General features: G+C 41.2%; 2 protein-coding genes across 4 annotated transcripts in view; both read left to right on the top strand.

The window, feature by feature from the left end:
• Nucleotides 1-10,602, top strand: part of LOC123620548 (leucine-rich repeat-containing protein 37B-like) — a 74,398-nt gene extending 63,796 nt beyond the window's left edge. For both annotated transcript variants that reach the window (XM_045525879.1, XM_045525880.1), the window contains 2 exons: nt 7,558-7,676; nt 9,959-10,602. In XM_045525879.1, the coding sequence (XP_045381835.1) occupies nt 7,558-7,676; nt 9,959-10,593 (754 nt within the window). In that variant the 3' untranslated portion in view covers nt 10,594-10,602. The remainder of the gene's footprint in view (nt 1-7,557; nt 7,677-9,958) is intronic.
• A 70-nt stretch (nt 10,603-10,672) lies between these two features.
• Nucleotides 10,673-18,959, top strand: LOC123620549 (leucine-rich repeat-containing protein 37A3-like). 2 transcript variants are annotated; one of them, XM_045525881.1, is made up of 4 exons: nt 10,679-11,752; nt 12,096-12,200; nt 17,181-17,233; nt 18,579-18,959. In XM_045525881.1, the coding sequence occupies exons 1-4, from the start codon at nt 10,913-10,915 to the stop codon at nt 18,721-18,723; spliced, it is 1,143 nt and encodes a 380-aa protein (XP_045381837.1). In that variant the 5' UTR covers nt 10,679-10,912; the 3' UTR covers nt 18,724-18,959. The 2 variants fall into 2 exon arrangements, with proteins under 2 accessions (XP_045381838.1, XP_045381837.1); XM_045525882.1 differs by lacking the exon at nt 17,181-17,233 and having other exon boundaries at nt 10,673-11,752; nt 18,579-18,706.
• The last annotated feature ends 360 nt before the right edge of the window (nt 18,960-19,319 follow it).

Here is a 19,319-nt window from a genome sequence, read left to right as displayed (position 1 = left end):
TTCACTTAGCATAAGGTTTTTGAGATTATGCTACTATCCGTGTTGTTGTATCCATAAGTCCAGTTGGTCCTCTCCTCATCCACAGATTCAACCAACCACAGATGGGGAATATTTGGAAAAAATAAAAATATAAAATAACAATAAAAATAATATAAATTTTAAAAATACAGTATAACAACTATTTATATAGCATTTATACTGTATTAGGTATTCTAAGTAATCTAGAGATGATTTAAAGTGTACTGGAGATTATATGCGAATAGCATATCATTTTATACAGGCGTTTGAGCATCCACAGATTTTGGTATCTCCAGAGAGTCCTGGAACCAATCCCCCATTGATACTGAGGGACAACTGTTCATTCCTTTTTATTGCTGAGTAGTATTCCAGTTGTATAGATATATCAGTTTACCCATTCATCAGTTTATGGACATCTGGGTTGTTTCCAGTTTTTTGGCAATTATGAATAAAGCTGCTAAAAACTCTCATATGCATGAAACATATACTTTCATTTCTTTCAGGCAAATACCTAGGGGTGGGATTGCTGCATCACATGCTAAGTGCATATTTAACTTGTTAAGAAACTGCTAAACTGTTTCCTAAAGTGGCTGTACCATTTTGCATTCCCATGGGCAGTGTGAAAGTTGCAGTTGCTTCACAGCATCAGCAGATCCTTATATTTCAGTTTTTTTAAAAAAATTATAGCCTTTCTAATAGTAGGTGTGTAGTGGAATCTCATTGTGGTTTTAATTTGCATTTCTTTAATAGCTGATGATGTGGAATGTCTATTCGTGTGCAAATATCTTCTTTACTGAATTGTCTGTTCAAATCTGACCCCGTATTTTAATTAGATATTTATTCTTTTTTAGTTTTAAGAGTGCTTTCTATACTCTAGATATAAGTCATTTGAGATATGTGTTTAGTAGATATCTTCTCTCGGTTGTGGTTTGTCTTTTCATTCTATTAAAAGTGTTTTCTGAAGAAGAGAAGTTTTTAGTTTTGATTAACTCTCATTTAGCAATTTTTTTCTTGTGTGCTTTGTGCTTTTCTGTGTCTTAGCTAAGACATTTTTGTCAAAGAACCCATTGTCTAATCCAAAGTAACAAGGATTTTTCTCCTATGTTTCCTTCCAGAAATTGTATAGTTATTAATATCTTTAGGTCTATGATTCATTTTGAGTTAATTTTCATGTATGGTGTGATGTATTTCAATTTTTTGCAGTTTTAAAAACTATTTCTTTAGGGTCCTGTGTGGTAGTTTGGTATACAACTTACCGCAGCTTAAATTGTGCCGCCACCCCCCCCCAATATGGAGGCAAGCTAAATAGAAACCTGCTGTTATTCCAAGGCTAGGTGAGAAGACTACACAAGCTTAGTATGGAAAAAGGCCCTCATTTAGCACTCTGCTCCAATCGTTTTTGCCAGATCACTCTCTTATCCTCACCATGTCAGGCCCATCTTACTGCTCTAGCCTCATCTTTCTCAACGTCTTGCAGCGTCTTCCACATTAGCTAGATGCCTTCCTCTCTGGGTTGTCAAAGTCGTCATCATCAACCAGCTTTCTCAGTTGTCCGAGGTAGTGGGGTTCTCTCTGCTTTCTTCTTGACCAGTAGTGGATAGGAAAGTGTTCTCATTCTCTGTAGCCCTTTGCCACCAAGGCCATAAAGAGATTAAAGCAACTGCCATGTGGAAGTTCATTATCGGAAGTCCTCAGGAGTTTACACACTTACATACAAACTAAGTAGGCCAGCTCATGTGAGTCTTAACTGTTGTGAGTAATGGTTGTTTTTTTTTTTTTTTTTTAAGAGATAGGGTCTCACTCTGTTGCCTAGGTTGGAGTGCAATGGCATGATCATAGCTCACTATAACCTCCAACTCCTGGGCTCAAGCAATTCTCCCGCTTCAGCCTCCTGAGTAGCTGGGGCTACAAGCATGCACCACCATGCCCAGTTAATTTATTTTTGGTTTTGGTCTTTGGAGAGACAGGTCTCGCTATGTTGGCTAGGCTGGTCTTGAACTCCTGGCCTCAAGTGACCCTCCCACCTCGGCCTCCCAAAGTGCTGGGATTACAGGCATGAGCCACCACGCCCAGCTGTGTAATGATCTTTAATGCATATTGAAAAATTATTATTCTCAAATAAGGATACTCTATAGCTCAGGTCATTTGCAGTCTCAAAGATCTGTCAGTATATAGTAAAACGATTCTTTACGTTTATCATTACTTGTATAATTTCTAGCTCATACATTTTAATGAGTAATAAAAACTACAATACTTCTTACGAAGTGTCCTTGCTAAAAATATTCCCTTGTGATTATAATCAAGTTGATTGAGGAACATTGCATAAAACAATTGGCTTGACTGCTTCAAAAATATCAGTGCCATAAAAGATTTTAAAAAGATGGGGAAGCATTCTAAACTGAAGGAGACTAAAGAATTATGAAAATTAAATGCAATATTTAATGTTTGATTAGATTCTGGATTTTCTTTAAATGCCATGACATGATCAGGACAATTGGGAAAATTTGTGTATGGACTATATATAGTAAAAAATGATATTAACGTTAAATTTCATTTTGGGTGGTAATAGCATCACGGTTATATAGGAAAATGCCTTGGTTCTTAGGGGCTGCATGCTGAAGTATTTAGTGGTGAAGGGTCATTATGTCTGCAACTTTCTGTCCGATGGTTTGCCCAGACAATGTATAGACATACACACATGGAAAGCAAATGTGGCAAAGTGTTAACAACTGTTGAATCCAGGTGAAAGGTATGCAGATGTTCATTATACTATTTTTTCAAGTTTTTTGTAGATTTGAAAATTTTCAGAATAAAAATTTGGAGCCAGGAAAGCAATAACAAAAACTTTGTGTCAAGTTTAAGAATGGTATATATATAAAATGCTAGGTTACTGTTCTGGGTCCTTTCTTTTTATATGAAGATCAGAGGCTTCCACTGGACCCAAAGGAATCATATTAGTCACCTGTAATTAATCCTTTATACATTTGAAAGATGTGTCAGGCCAACTTACTGGATGCAGTTTTAATCTAAAACTCTATATATCATACTCCCAACTTACAGCCTTATATGTATGCATGAAACACACTTGTTTCCATGGTCCTAATGTGGTCCTAATAAAATCATCCTTTTGGAGGGCGCAGAGAATACCCCAAACAACCCAAGGTAGGAGAGCATCATTACTTTTCTGGCAGTCTCTGCAAGTGAGCAACTAGAGCAGTTAACATTTATTGAGCATTCACTGTGCACCAGGCACTTTTCAGGTATTGATTCATTTGATTCTCAAAGCTTATTAGAGGTAGGTGCTGTCATAATGAGGAGGCTAAGGAACAGAGATTAAGCAATTTGTCCAAGTTCACATTATTAGCAGAGCTGGTATTTGAGCCTAATATGGAGTCTGCATTCTTAATCACCATGCTATACTGCTTAAGGTTAACCTTGAGAATTTACTCCAGTTACTTTGTATCTTCTTGAAACTGCCCCAGTAAACCACAACGATAGGCTAATCAATTATCTTGGTTATCTTTTTTGCCCAAATTTATATTTCGACCAAATTAAACCTACCAGAAAGATGAAAGAATAGAACAATGTACACCCATGAGACCTTCATGTGGATTCAATTGTTAACATACATACTTTTCTTTCTTTCTTTCAAATATTAAACCAACATTGCATATTCCAGGGATAAACACCACTTCATCACAATATATTGTCTTTGTATATATTGGATTTGATTTGCTAAAATTTTGTCTGGAACTTTTGCCTCTACGTTCATGAGGGATATTGCTCTGTAGTTTTTTCTTGTCTAATTTTGATGAGGTAAAACCTGGCCTTATAAATGAATGGGAAGTATTCCCTTCTCTTCAATTTTCTGGAAGAGTTTGTGTAGAATTAATATTACTTTTTCCTTAAATGTTTAATGGAATTACCAGTGAAGCCATATAGGATTTGAACTTTCTTTGTGGGAAAGTTTTAAACTACCCATTCAATTAATTTAACAGTGATACTTAAGTTACATATTGATTCTTTAGTAAACTTTAGTAATTTATGTCTTTAAAGGAATTTGTCCATTTCCTCTTGAGTTGAATTTATTGGTATAAAGTATTTTATAATAATTCCTTATCATTTTGATATCTATAAAGTCTATAGGGATGTTATCCCTTTCATTCCTGATATTAATAATTTGCGTCTTCTCTCTTCTTGGTCATCTAGAGGTTTACCAATTTTATTGATCCTCTCTAAGAACCATCTTTTTGTTCCACTGATTTCTTTAATTTTTTTTTTTTTTTTTGTGAGACAGGGTCTCACTCTGTTGCTCACGCTAGAGTGCAGTGGCATCATTACAGCTCACAGCAACCTCAAATTACTGGGCTCGAGTAATTCCTGCTTCAGCCTCCCAAAGCTGGAACTACAGGCATGTGCCACCACACCTGGCTAATTTTTAACTTTTTTGGAGAGATGGGGTCTCACTATGTTGTGCAAGCTCGTCTCAAACTCCTGGGCTCAGGTGATCCTCTCACCGCCTCAGCTTCCCAAAGCGCTGGGATTACAGGCATGAGCCACTGCACCCAGCCTGATTTCATTTTTTTGTTTTTCATTTTATTTCACTTATTTCTGCTTTGTTCTTTATTTCCTTTCTTCTCCATACTCTGGGATTAATTTGCTCTTCCTTTTCTGATTTGTTGAGGTAGAAGCTGAAGAAACTGAGTACTGCTTTAGCATCATCCTACATGTTCACCTATTGTGTTTTCAGTTTCAGTCAGTTCAAAATGGTTTTTAATTTCTGTTTTGATTTCTTTGATCCCTGGGGTTACTTAGAAATGTGTTGTTTAGGCCAGGCATGGTGGCTCATGCCTGTAATCCTAGCACTTTGGGAGGCCGGGGAGAGAGAATCGCTTGAGGCCAGGAATTCAAGACCAGCCTGAGCAACACAGCGAGACCCCATGTCTACAAAAATTAGAAAAAATAGCTGGGTGTGGTGGCACGTGCCTGTAGTCCTAGCTACTTGGGAGGCTGAGGCTGGAGGAATGCTTCAGCCCAGGACTTTGAGGTTAAAGAGAGCCATGATGACGCCACTGCTCTATAGCCCGGGCAATAGAGCTAGACCTTGTCTGAAGAAAAAAAAAAGGGAAAAAAGAAATGTATTGTTTAGTTTCCAAATATTTGGGAATTTTTCAGATCTTTCTGTTGATTTCTAATTTAATTCCATTATGGTCAGAGAAGAGAGAACCTATATTGAATGACGTGAATCCTTTTGAATATATTGAAATTTGTTTTATGGCCCAGAATATAAGTTGTTGCACAACTCGCTGATGCTGTGTTTGTTTTTGTTGCTTTGTTTTGCTGCTTCTTATGTTGCATGTGGGTAGTTTCTATTGCAATGCCTTCATATTCACTGATCTTTTCTTCTGCAGTGTCTAATCTGCCATTCATTGTGTCCTGTGTATTTTTCATCTAGACATTGTAGTTTTTAATACCTAGTTCAGTCTCAGTCTGTTTTATATCCTCTATGCCTCTACTTAACATTTTTAGTCTTTAAGTTTTTGAAATAACTGTTTTAATGTCCTTGTCTGGTCATTTTAACATCTGTGTAGGTTCTGAGTTGGTTTTGATTGATTGCTTTTTCCCTTCAATATGGGTCGTATTTTCTTGCTTCTTTGCATGCTTGGTGATTTTCTATTTGATTCTAGACATTGTGAATTTGAGTTTGTTGAGAGTACCCATTGCCCCATGAATCACGAGGTTTTCCAGTCTAGCTTGTGGTAACGGGCACTATTCCTAATCCTGTGCAATATCTGATTATTCTTCTGTCTAATCCTTTTGGGTGGTTCTTTTCCTAGGCTCAAGGAGTTTCTTCACACACACGCACCAATCAGTACTTTGCTGAATGCTAAGGCGATCCCTCTGCCTATCCCGGAATTCCCTGTCTGTGTGCCTCTTTTCTCTCTAGTACTTTGCAAGGTGGGAATTCTTGCCACTTTGGTTTTCCCAGACTCTCAGCTCCATTTCCTTAATCAGAGAGTCCACCGGTCTATGCCTGAGTTTCCTCTCCCTGCACCACGGCCCGGAAACTCTCTCAAAGCGGTAAGCTAGGGCAGTCACAGGTCGCACTTCATTTACTTCCCATCTCACAGAGATCACTGTTCTTCATTGCCTGATGTCCAGTGTCTTGAAACCTGTCGTTTAATATATTTTATCTGGTATTTTTAGTTGTTTCAGGCACAAGGCTCAATGTCCCTATTACTCCATCTTGGCCTGAAGCCAATACTATTCTTTAAGTCTGTTTTGTTTTGATCCAGGATCCAATCAAAGATGAGGCATTGCATGGCATGTCTTTGTTTCCTTTTGTCTAAAACATTTCTCTACCTTTTTTGGTCTTTTGTGACATTGGCACTTTTGAATAGTCTAAGACAGTTGTCTTATAAATTCTCCCATGATCTGGATTTGTCTGTTTCCTCATGATTAGATTCAGGTTAAACATTTTTGGGACGAATACTACATAGGCGATGTATCCTTCCTACCTCATGACTTCAGGTGGCCCATGATGCTAAGTTTAATCACTTGATTAAGGTGTTATCTTCCAGATGTCTCCATTGTAAAAGTATCTTTTCCCTTGGTAATTAATAATCTCTGTGGTGATACTTTGGTATCAGTGAAGATCCTGTTCTCAAACATCTTTTTACCCAACTGTGCATCCGTGGTGATCCTCATCTGAATCAATTATTATGTTGGTGGTTGCAAAATGACACTTTTCTAATTCTGTCATTCTTCTACATTTATTAGCTGGCATTCTATTAAACAAGGACCCCTCCCTTTTCTTTTACAGTATCCATGTGAATTCATGGATTCTTCTTTATAGTAATTATGTGGTACCTTACTATCGTCATTATTCTTTTGAATGCTCAAATTGTCCAGGTTTGGCCAATGCAATCTCCACTATTGTTTAACCCCACAATATGGATTAAACTAAGCTGTTATTTATGCCCAGAGTAATTTCTAACATTTACCACTCTCAACAGTAATTGAGAAAGGGACTTCAGAAGTTGGGGGCTTATTTGGACTTTTCTTAGAAGTCGATCTTCTTGCTGTGTACTCTCAATCCAAATTGAGACTTTTGAGTGGGGAAAAGATAACTTCTGAGTTAAACTACAAATCAAATCACCCAATTTTAATCCCTTTTATTTTATTTTTATGTTTTAAGAGACAAGTTCTTGCTATGTTGCGCAGGCTGGTCTTGAACTCTTGGCCTCAAATGGTCCTCCTTCCTCAGCCTCCCATGGGACTAGAATTGCAGGTGTAAGCTACCATTCCTGGCAACTCTAATCTCTATCACCTTTATTCTAGGCATACCATACCCACTGCCATGCTCACCCACCTCTGTCCTTCCTATCGGCCATCTGGTTCCTACCCAACAACTGACCAGGCCATATGCCTCAAGAACTCCTTTTTGCCTACGCCTGTGGTAGCCTTGGCCTGCCTCTTTTACCAACAGAAGATTGGTACCTACTTTACGTTAATTTAATTCTCTGTTTCCATTTATAGGATCTTACCTAGCCGTCTGGCCTGCTGCCTCTGCCAATTTAAAAGTAATATTGAGACTGTCTGCAAGACAGTGAAGCTACAGTGTGAGAATGCATGTCTGACAAGCACCACAGATTGTCGTGAGTCTAAATTGCCTGATGATAAATGTTTTAATTTTTATTTGCTGTTTAATTTTTAATTGTTAATTGATAGTTTTTAAGCTAATGATGTCATTGCTTTATTTTTATTCATTCATTCAGAGTTAAACTCCCTAAATTTCTGAACTACTCCCTTGCTGAAAGTCAAGTTCTCAGTTATTATTATGTAACTTAATAATATAACTGTTCCATGTCCATAAAGGACCAGGAGGAAGGAATGGAAGGGCAAGGGCATAACATTATTGGCCACAACTGTGTACTGTGCCCTTTGCTTGGTGTTTTGCCTCCTGGTGACAACTTGTCCACACAGCACATCGCAGTTTATAAACTGGTTTTATATGCATTAGATCTCAAGTGCCCTCTGTCTTATAGGACAGGTATAGATCTGGTTTTGGTTTGTTTGTTTTTATAATTTTATAAAAGAGTAAAAGTGACTCTTTTATTTGGAGCCTGAGAGTTTCTGGTTCCACAGCCAGAAAATGCTACCTGGCTCTTCTAACGGAATGGAGGGCTTTTCCATTCTTAGACTGTCCAACTCTGAACTTGCTCTGAATCTTAAGCTTTTCTAGCCACAGAGCAAACACTCAGGTGCTTTTAAGTGTTTTTCTACATATTGGGTTTATTAGCGCTAACTTCATGACTTCCAAAATGCGACTGCTTTCATGTCCGGACAACCTGAATACGGGTCTCTACCAGTGACACGGGGCAGATAATCAATAAGAACACTTTGCTACTTATAGAAACACAGTGTTGCTCACTTTCCACAACAGTTCTTCACCAACTGTATTATATTATTCCCTTCTTCCCCAGAGGTGGGCAGAACAAACATTTTTAATCTTGTTTTACAGATGAGGAAAGACAAGATCGGAGGCGTTAAGTGCCATAGCCTATCGCCAGGTCTTCTGTCCCCAACTCTGGGTTCTCCACAAGCCCATGTTCCTTCTTTCTCATAGTGCTTACCTACTCCTTGGACCCTCACCACCACCACAAAAACTTTTAATTCTGGAAAAGAAACCCAGCTACACCATGGCACACTTGTCCTTCATGCAGTTAGAAGCTTTGGATGGTACCCCAAGTAAAGCTGGAAATTACAGAAATGAAATAAAAGCAAAGTAGGCATCTGACAAAAGTTGCTTTTTCCCTTCTGCTCAAGTAATTACCTCAAGTAATGCTTTTTTTTTTTTTTTTTTTTTTTTTTTTGAGACAGAGTCTCACTCCATTGCCTGGGCTAGAGTGCTGTGGCATCAGCCTAGCTCACAGCAACCTCAAACTCCTGGGCTCAAGCGATCCTCCTGCCTTTGCCTCCCAAGTAGCTGGAACTACAGTCACGCACCACCATGCCCGGCTAATTTTTTCTCTATATATTTTTAGTTGTCCAGCTAATTTCTTTCTATTTTTTTAGTAGATACGGGGTCTCGCTCTTGCTCAGGCTGGTCTCGAACTCCTGAGCTCAAACAATCTGCCCGCCTCGCCCTCTCAGAGTGCCAGGATTAGAGGCATGAGCCACCATGCCTGGCCCTCAAGTACTGTTTATCCAGAAATTTCTGTCATTCCTTAAAATTACTGAATATTCCACACAGGCATACAATCTGGCAAATTAAAACTCTCTTCACGTCCACCCGAGATCCCTGCCCAAATTTAAGGAAAGAACCGGGATGGACCTACTAGTTTCTGTGTGGAGAGAGCCTCCTGTCCTGGGTGCCAGTACACATGGCCACAGGGGCCTCGCAGGGGAACTGGCGGGGAGGCGGAGAAGGCCGTGTCCAGAGGAGGACCTCTCAGCAGTGGGCGTGGGGCCTGTGCTCTCGCTCCCCTCAGGGGACTGTCTTTCGTCCTGTTCCTCTGTGATGGCAGCGAGAACTCAGGCATGCCCCCTGCATGTGAGCAGGACAGCACGGGCTAGGGGAGCCTGAGGAAGCAGATCCGCAGAGAGGCTGCCTCAGTGGGGGGCGCTCGGCTTCTGCCCTGGGCTTGGGCTGAGTGCTGGGCCCTTGCGGACCAGTGGAATAATCCTACATAGAGTTGCTGTATTTCACATTATGAAATGTTCTCAGTAGGTAGCCACTGTTCCAAAAGATGCCTCTTTCTCCTTTTGCTGTGGCCATCTCATAGGTTTAAGTTTGGGTTAGTTTTTCTCCTCTCTGAATGGCACTCACCTGTTTGGTGACTGATAATTTCTTTGACTGGGATATATGGTTGTGGCCTGAAAAAAAGCTGTTCCATCAGTCTTCCATGATCAAAACCAGTCTCTTCTTTTTTGACAGGTGAAGAAGCATCTCTAGGGAATACAGAAGGATCGCTCATGAAGGTATTACAAGCCCGAAAGAAGCACACCAGCACTGAGCTGACTATTGAGTCAGAGGCACCCTCGGATAAACATGGCATCAGCTTGTCAGGCTTCACGAACAAGCCGCTGGGCTTCAATGATGAAAGCGATGTTATTAGTGCACTAAATTACATATTGCCTTACTCCTCAGAGGGAAATCTAGAAGATGTGGAATCAACATTATTACCATTCATTAATCTGCTTTTTTCAAATGAACAAGATGGAGACAAGCCCCTGAGTCATCTGCAAAACAATATAAAGACCCCCTCTCTTCAACCTGCATCCAACAATCCAACTTACACAAATAAACTGAGGAAACTCTATTTTCTGAAAAATTTATTACATGCAGAAATTCAAGAAAAAATTGATGAGGTTAAAAAGAAAGAGAAAGCTACCATGCTTATGCAGTCCAGCTGTTTAGGTCCCAAATTTAAATGCCAAATCTTTGCCAAAATATTGGAAACCGCTCAACCACAGGAAAACAGCCTGGCAGAGACTGAGGGTACAGGGAAAAGGCGGCAGAGGATGAAGATAGTCCTCAAGGGGCCCAAGTGCATAAGGAAAAACTCTTAGAAGAGGAGAGAATCAGGAGGAAACAGAGTGCCTGGCCAATTGCAAAGGAAATTGCCGAAGCGAGAAGGCTTAGGAGACCAGTCCCGAGTGAACTGGAACAGCTTCCTGCGGTGTAGAGCCCCAAGAAGTTTGTGGAAAGCTCCTTGCACACCAAGCCTTCGTTCACGCAGGAGCATAAGGCAGCTGTCTCTTCTTTACTGCAACAGGTCTCGGTGGGCGTGCCTGCTGCTCCCACCACTGCAAAACCCCCACCTAAGGTTAAAAACAGATCAAAAGGCTTGACCGACACCATTTTTGTTTCGAAGACCCAAATGCTAAAATGAAAAGTATGAAGGCTGCTAAGCCAATTGTACACTCCAGAATAAAATACCACTTTCGTAAAACTCATTCCCATGTGGCCCATGGGACACCCAAGGGCAAACTAAGTCAAGAGGTCAAAACGGAAAGTTTGCTCAAAAGACTGGTGTTTGCAAACAGGCCTCCGTTCTCTCCAGTCAGGAGCCTCATCAATTCCCCTTCACGTGAAGCTTTTTCATCTTCAGGAGACCCGAGTCATCAGGAGAATCCTTTTCCAGAGTTATTTTCCCTTTCAGAAGTTTCTACAGAACACATTGGTACATCCCCTGAAGGAAATGCTTTCGAAGCAAAGATTTCTGTAGGAAGCACAGCTTTGCCTGAAGAAGCTGTCCGTGAAAGCACAACCTACGAGAATCCTTCCACTGCAGGGTCCACTGGGGCTGCATTCAACATAATGCCAACGGTTAAAGAAGCCAGCGACACCCAGTGGGAATACCACAACACCGGCACTGACTTCACCCCCATGCCCCACGGCTTTAATTATCCCGTGCGCTCATCCCCAGGTGATCAGTTTGAAATGCAGCTAAACCAGCAGCTACGATCCCGCATCCCCAACAACGACATGCGAAGGCTCATTGCTCACGTCATCCGGACTTTGAAAATGGACTGTTCTGAGAGCCATGTGCACTTGGCCTGTGCCAAGCTCATCGCTAGAACAGGCCTCCTGATGAAGCTTCTCAGTGAGCAGCAAGAAGTGAAAGTATCCAAGGCAGAATGGGACACAGATCAATGGAAAACCGAGAACTATATCAGTGAGAACACAGAACCCCAGAGCGAGCAGAAAGAGCAGGAGTCAAGTGAGGTGAGGACAACTGCAGAAACAGGATGGACTTTTCCATCATTTAGCACAGGCCATGAAAACACCCACGCAGCGAGACCCGGGTAGACAAGCCCATATTTTGTCCTGGCCATGACACTCATCTCCCACTTTGCTCATTTAGGGAATGAAACAGACCTAACACTCAAGATAAATTGTAGAGCAAAATGCTTAATAATAAGATTATGTAACACATTAAACTTGGTATGTTCTTTAAGAACCTGTAAGCTACTTACCTGGAAGAATGGGGTTTTGAATAGTTAGCTTTCATCCTTTCTGTCTCTTTGTTTGGTTTTTTTTTTTTTAATTGTTCTTTCCTTTTTTTTAGCTCACTAAAAAAGTTCCAGGATATGGCTATAACAACAAACTCATCTTGGCAATATCTGTGACTGCAACAGTGACGATTTTGATTATAATTTTCTGTCTCCTTGAGGTAAGGACAACAGTTAATTCCGGTCTCCAGAATACATCCTTTACAATAGATTCAGAACCCATGAATTGAAAATCAAATCTACTTTCCTACCTACTATTACTTGACATTCCTCTTCAGTCACTAAGACTGAGGTATGCTTTGTTCTTTTATTGCAAAGTATATACAAGGATTTTTGAAGTAACCCCACTCCCAGGAGATCACTGTGGATTGAAACCAAGTTAACAAACCACGATGCTATTTTGAGAAGTTAAAGTTAAGAAAGCTAAAGTTGATATGACAGCAAAATTTTTCCAACCCAAAACTATGTCAACAATTTGATGTACTCACCAATCACTCTCATTCTACCACTGATTTCTTTCTTTGTTGCTGAAATATATTATCTTCACCCTCACTGAGCTGTCATCACCCTGGGGAGAAAGGACACAGGCAAAGATAGAAGTGTCATCTTGTAGATTCAATAGATTCAGGTAGCATCTTCCTCCAGTGTGTAAGGCATTGTCTAAATAGGTCCAGTTAAAGCCCTGCGGCTAAACCCTGCATCCAGCTACGCTAAGGTGTGTCATATTTACAGTGGCTCCTTCCTGGAGCTTGCCTCCATTTACATTTTGTTCAATTTCATAATGGTCTATTACTTTTCACAGCAGGTAGGTTCTAGCATATTAAAAGACTGGTTTAATAAGGTGACAATCATGACTCTACCCTACCAATCCAAACTAATTTACCTTTTCTCCTGTCGTGGCCGCCCTCCATTCCAGCCAAAGCAGCCCCACACTGTACCCGTCACACCATGCCCATCCCTGCTTTCGTCTGCACCTCAACCCATCTACAATTCTCTTATTTCACTCTGCCCGTGGAAATCCTGTGAACCTGTCAAAAGCCAGCTCATGTTCATCTTTCTTCTTGATGCTTTCCCTGAATACTCCATCCCTCCTGGTCCTAGTCCCTCTGTGAGATTTGTCACCATTTCTTAGAAGCCATGGTGAAGCATTTTCCCTTCCCCTCAGAACTTAAAAATGTGGCAAACAATTTTTTTAAAGATGGCTATCCGAGACAGAATCCCCTGGGTCAGCACATGCAGCAGAGCAGAGCCGCAAGGACCAGTGGCTCCCTGGTCCACGAGGCAGGAGCAGAACCTGGCGGAATGTACGGGTTGACTGGCCCTTGTCTGGATGCTCAGGACCAGAAGTGTTTCAGATATCAGATTTTTCAAATTTTGAAATATTTCCATTATACTTACCAGCTGAGCATCCCTAATCTGAAAATCTGAAATCCAAAATGCTCCAGTGAGCATTTCCTGGGAGTGCCATGTTGGTGCTCAAACATTTCAGACGTTGGAGTATTTTGGATTTCAGATTTTCAGATTAGGGATACTCAACCTGTATTAACTTATCTAAAGAAAAACATATCTATCTGCAGGAGGCTGGTCAGTAGTAAAAACTTAGAAAAGGTGAGGAAGAGACCAGCGTGGGCAGCGTCCATCCAACCATCGCACAAGAGCACACTGGGCCTCAGGCGGCAGACGTGGGGTCAGGCCCACTGCTGAGACTGTGCCTAGGGGGAGATGGCCGCATCCTGGCAGGCACCTCAGCCCTTTCCATTAAACTCTGGATTCGGCTGATTCCTTTTGTTCTAATTCTGTTTTCCCTAAGTCGCTTTCTGGTTGTACTTGAGCGTGCCGCGGAGGCCTCCCTCCACAGAGGTTTTGTCTAAGGAGCAGATGTATTTCTCATTGACAAGGCATGATCTGGCATTCTGATTGTTGGTCAGTCTTGTGATCTTGGTATGGTGACACTGCTCCAAGAGGAAGAAGTGAATTGAGGACAGAGTCTGATTTCGGAGCCCAGGAAGCAGAGACCAGCATGGGGTCAGTTTGTCAAGGCCTCAGGAAGACGGTCCCTGGCCATTACCCAGACAGTACCCTCTGCATCATCTCCAGGTGGCATCTGGCCTTTTGCTTTTTTTTTTTTTTTTGAAATTCCTATAAACTCCTCTATTGCTTTTAGTTTCTATGTACAGTTTAACCTTATATTTGTATTTATATCTTTTCATTATTTCCTCTCCCCACTTAGATGATAAGTTTTTTGAGGATAAGGTAGCATGTGGTGTTTTACCTTTAGTAGACGAAGGCATTTCCAGGAAGAGGGATGTGGCATTTTGTTAATTCCACAATGAGGAATAACGCAACCTAATATTTATTTGAATTAGCATACAGAGTCTGGCAACAGACAATCCATGTGTTCCTAAGGCTCTTGAAATGTCACCTTTTCATATTCCAAGCAGTGAAAGAAAATGAATAAATGGAAATGGAGCAGCTCTGCCTAGATCTTTGGGTGACACGTAATGGCAGATCCCTATCTCTCACCTTAAGCATATATCAGTGTATGTAAAAAAAGAAAAGTATTAGAAAGAAAATAGAAGCAATATTCTTATAATGATGTGATGGAAAAGAGCTTTCTACGCCTGATAGCACAGGCAGAAACCTTTGGTGGATTTGACCACCTTGTCTGTGAGACCATTGGCAAACTTAGCCCTGGGGGAGGCCAAGCATGGGCTGGAGAGTTTTCCGTATACTGTCTGGTTTAATCCTCACAACGCTCCTGTGAGGAAGAGACCATCATCTCTCTTGTACAGATGAAGGAGATCACCTTAAAGCCCCAGTAGCAAAGCCAAACACAGAGCCTAGATCCCGCTCACTGCAAAGCCTGCATTCTTCATTACCGTTCCGCCTCCTTAAAGACAAAAACACCGGGAAGTATTTGAAACATTGAAATACAATGAAAACCTTTGAAAGCATTGATATATTTAATATAAAAAGAGTGTTATAAATCAACAAGCCCAACAATCCAGTGGAAAAGGGAACAAAGGCTAAGATGAGCAGGTGTGATTGTAGTCTGAGCCATCCCATCAGCGGCCCGCACCTCACGGCTTACCTGGTGTGGGGGTTGGGAAAGAGGCCATCCCTGATATTTTCCTCTAGTACTTTCATGACATTGTATTATTTAAATTTTTTAACACATATGGAATTTGTTCTATTATTTGTTTTTTAGTATGGTTGAGGTACAGGATCTTTTATTGTCTTACATGAATACCCAATTGTTTTAAAATAATTTTTGTTGAATGATTCATTCTTTCTTCACTGACCTAAAATACCATCTATATCTGAAATCTGTTCTCTTCCATTGATCTAGTTGTCTTTCTGTACCAGTACCAGCATCATACCACTTAATTCCAGTTGCTTTGTGACATATTTTGAGTTAAATATTTGGCAGATCAACCTCCTTCTCTTTGGTCTTATTTTTTTCATACATGTCATAGCTATTCTTGCATATTTTCTCTACCAGACATCAGCTAGCCAGTTTTTGTAAAAAACTACCATGGGATTGGAAGAGGATCACATTAAATTTGTAGACTAATTTGAGAATTGACATCTTTATATCATTCTAGGAACATGGTATCTCATGGTGTGTATTCTTTTCTTCCTAATGTCCTTCGGAAGAGTTTTCATGTTTGCATCACATAGACCTTACATCTCCTGTTAGGTGAAAGATCTTTGTATCTTTGTTCCTAAATACTTTATACATTTCTATTGTGTTTGTAAGTGGAATCTTTCTTCCATTTTCTAATTAGTTATTGGTGGTACACAGGAAAGCTATTGAGGTTTGTGTGCTGATCTCTTGATTTTGTATATAACCACCTTACTGAATTTTCATATACTTCCAATAAAAAGTTGATTCTCTTGGGCATTTTAGCTTGTCTATCATTTCATATGCAAATAGTGATACTTTTGTTTCTTCCTTTCCAATGCTTACAACCCATTTATTTTTCTTATTGCATTGATCATGACCTCCTCAACAATGATGAATAATAGCAATAATGACAGGCGTCCTACTCTTGTTCTTGACTTTAAAACAATGCTGTTGTATAGGTTTGTGATAGATACTTTGATCAAGTTAAGGATGTTTCTTTTTTTTCCTAATTTTAAGAGTTTTTATCAGGAATTATTCGTTATCTAAGACAGTCAATAAAATGAATTAAGTGCCAGCTGCATACAAGACCCCAAGCTAGGTACAGTTGGCCCTCTGCATTATTGGGTTCCACATCTGCAGACTCAACCAACCAGTGAATCCAAATATTTGAATGAATAAAATAAAATAAAAAATAGAGTGTAATAACATAGCATTTACATTGTATTAGATATTATAAGCAACCTAGAGGTGATTTAAAGTATATAGGATGATGTACATAGGTTATGTATACACACTATACCATTTTATATAGGGACTTGAGGGTCCTTGGATTTTGGTATTGGATGGGGGTGGGGGGAATCTTGGAACCAGTACCCTGAAGATACCAAGGAAAGAGTCAAAGAATAATTAAACAAGATAGAATTCCTATCTTCAGGCCAGGCACAGTGGCGCTTCATGCCTGTAATCCTAGCACTCTGGAAGGGTCAGGCAGGAGGACTGCTTGAGGTCAGGAGTTCAAGACTAGCCTGAGCAAGTGCGAGACCCTATCTCTACTAAAAATAGAAAAATTAGCCAGGTGTCGTGGCACGCACCTCTAGTCCGAGCAACTTTGAGAGGCTGAGGCAAGAGGATCACTGGAGCCTGGGAGTTTGAAGTTGCAGTGAGCTATGATCATGCCACTGTACTCTAGCCAGGGTGACAGAGCAAGATTCTGTCTCGAAAAACAAAAAGAATTCCTGTCTTCAAAGAAGTTATCTCTTAGCCTCACCTGTAGTCCCAGCTACTCAGGAGGCTCAGGCAGAAGGATCACTTGAGCCCAAGAGTTTGAGGTTACAGTAAGTTATGATGATGCCACTGTACTCTAGCCAGGGCAACAGAGTGAGACCCTTCTCTATTGAAAAATAAATAAAAAGTAGTTACCCCACTGGGTAGATAAGACTTAAAAGGAATGAACAAAGATTCGGAGATAGTGGCCATTATGATGGATAATCATGATTGTTTTCTTCCAAAACAGATTTATGTTCACAGGGGAGGAACACAGGGAGAACTGGAAGGATCCTCGAGGAGGTAAATATTGGTCTGCCGATTTTTAAATTAGAATTTTAGAACTAGAGGAGAACTTAGAACTCATCTATTTCAGTCCCCTCATTTTACAGGGAGGAAACTGCCAGAGGCAGGACGAATACTTACTTACCCTAGCGCTTTGCCTTGTTCCAGCAAAGTTAGCTCCCCAGGAAAGCTGAGTTGGATAGGACTGGCAAGGACGCACCTACTGTCACCAGTGCTCCAAGGGAAGGTGGGGGAGTTGTGGTTGTGTCTGTCCCTGCTGGTGGTGGGCATCAGGCCAGGCCGGAGGCCTTTTCATAGGCTCTGGGGAAGAGATAGGGAAGGCCACATGATACGGGGGCAAGGGAGCTAGTCTCCTTCAAGGCTGATGGAAGGTAGAAGATATGAATCCTGCCTCTAGAGTGGCAGGATAACCTACCTTCTCATCCTACTGGTTTTTGGGACCCCACTCTCTATTCCTTTTATCTCAACCTCATAGAATTTTAACTAGGAGAGACCTTAGGCAGTAGTTTGTCTCTTCCTTTTATAAGAAGGAAGTAGAGACACAGAAAGGGAAATTATCTTGCCCCGTGGTCACACTGCTAGTGAGTATCAGAAAGAGAATGGTCCCTTTCCAGCCGGGGGCTTCTCCATTGATTATACTCTACTTGGGCTGTGAGCTGCATTTTATATCACAAACAATACACATATGCTGTGTAGACATAAGTAATTTCTAAAACAACGCACTCTGATTTGTTTCCATTCTGTTCATATTCAAAAAGAATATTTTGTCCTTTAAACTGATTTCACAGCTCACTCCCCAGTGACAGCCTGCAGTATGAAAATCTGTAAGACAGATAAGTTTGCTGGCTAGACCCAGGCATTTTCTTGATGTGACTCAACTTATAGGATAAAGCTTCTAGGAAAATAGAAGCACTTTATCCCTCACTCCCCAGCAAATGCTGCATGTGGGACTAAGTTGGAAAGGGACTGATGTAACATGCTTCTGGATAGAGTAAAACACTTCTGCCCTGTATGGTTGTGTGGTTTGTTCACTGCACAAGAGCACGTGGCCAAGGGGGTAAGTGGGGCTGATAATCCTGCCTGCACTCCATGCCAAGCCATGCACAAAGGTCTCCGCAGTGACATTGTGGGGCCCTCTTGGACAGACATGGAGAGCTTCTGGAATCCAGCACACATGGAATTATTTTCAGGATCCAAGGTCTGTAGTGATGTTGCTCACTGTGATTATGGACCAAGGTACGCGTTTAGTCCTAATAAGACCGGAGATGTACATCGTGAGAGACCTAGAACATGGCAGGAATCACTAATTGTCTTGTGTGTGTGTGTGTGTGTTTCCCCCAAGGCGCTATTTCTGCGGATGGCGACCACTTTGGCTTAGGGATATGTACAGACCTCTCAATGCCACACGCCAGAAAAATATGGCAGAGAAGCTACACGACAAGGAGTCTTCTGATGAGGAGGAGATTTTCCACAAGAATGCAGGGTAAATGGCTGGGGACAATTTAGAATCGTATCTAAAATGAGGGATAATGAAAAGTTTAATTGCTCCTTTCAAGAGTGAAAGCCTTGGCATTGTCTTCCTATCCCACGGAGCTCACGGAAGTTGTGGTGACCACACCGGTGGAGTCAGCTGAAGCACCGGAGGAGGAGGAGGAGGAGGAAGCATAGTGCCCCAGCCTGCCTCAGGCAGCCTGTCAATAAATTCTCTAACACTGGCTTCTCAGCATCACTTGTAAGAGACTTATTTTTCTCGTACTAAACTGTATCCATTGCCAATTCCACCCATATGGTAAGAAATTAAAATGTAACTAGTTAAATATTTATCTACACCTCACAAGAGCCACAGGAAAGAAAAACAGGACTGAGGCCAGAATCCCTGGTGCTGGCCAACACTCCCCCAAGGGCGGTGAGGGCAGAGGACTCCCAGGGGCTCCCCCGCCTCATTGCCCAGTCTGATCAGCCTCTGGGAACCTGAAAACATATCATCCTCAAATACAGTTGTTCTGGGGCTCTCTCCCCTGGTTCATCAAGAACCAGTCATTTATGACATACTTGACCTCCTGCCCACAGGGGGTCGTCCACC

Source organism: Lemur catta, chromosome 15, assembly GCF_020740605.2.
Source record: "Lemur catta isolate mLemCat1 chromosome 15, mLemCat1.pri, whole genome shotgun sequence".
Classification (NCBI taxonomy): domain Eukaryota; kingdom Metazoa; phylum Chordata; class Mammalia; order Primates; family Lemuridae; genus Lemur; species Lemur catta.
The sequence above is the reverse complement of the archived record's forward strand: the minus strand, read 5'-3'. Positions and strand labels throughout refer to the sequence as shown.

Excerpts from the sequence above, each read along its gene's own strand:
- LOC123620549 (XM_045525881.1), top strand. The coding sequence starts at position 10,913 with ATGAAAAGTATGAAGGCTGCTAAGCCAATTGTACACTCCAGAATAAAA. Across the intron at positions 11,753-12,095 it reads AAGAGCAGGAGTCAAGTGAG|CTCACTAAAAAAGTTCCAGG; the intron begins GTGAGGACAACT and ends CCTTTTTTTTAG. Across the intron at positions 17,234-18,578 it reads CTGGAAGGATCCTCGAGGAG|GCGCTATTTCTGCGGATGGC; the intron begins GTAAATATTGGT and ends GTTTCCCCCAAG.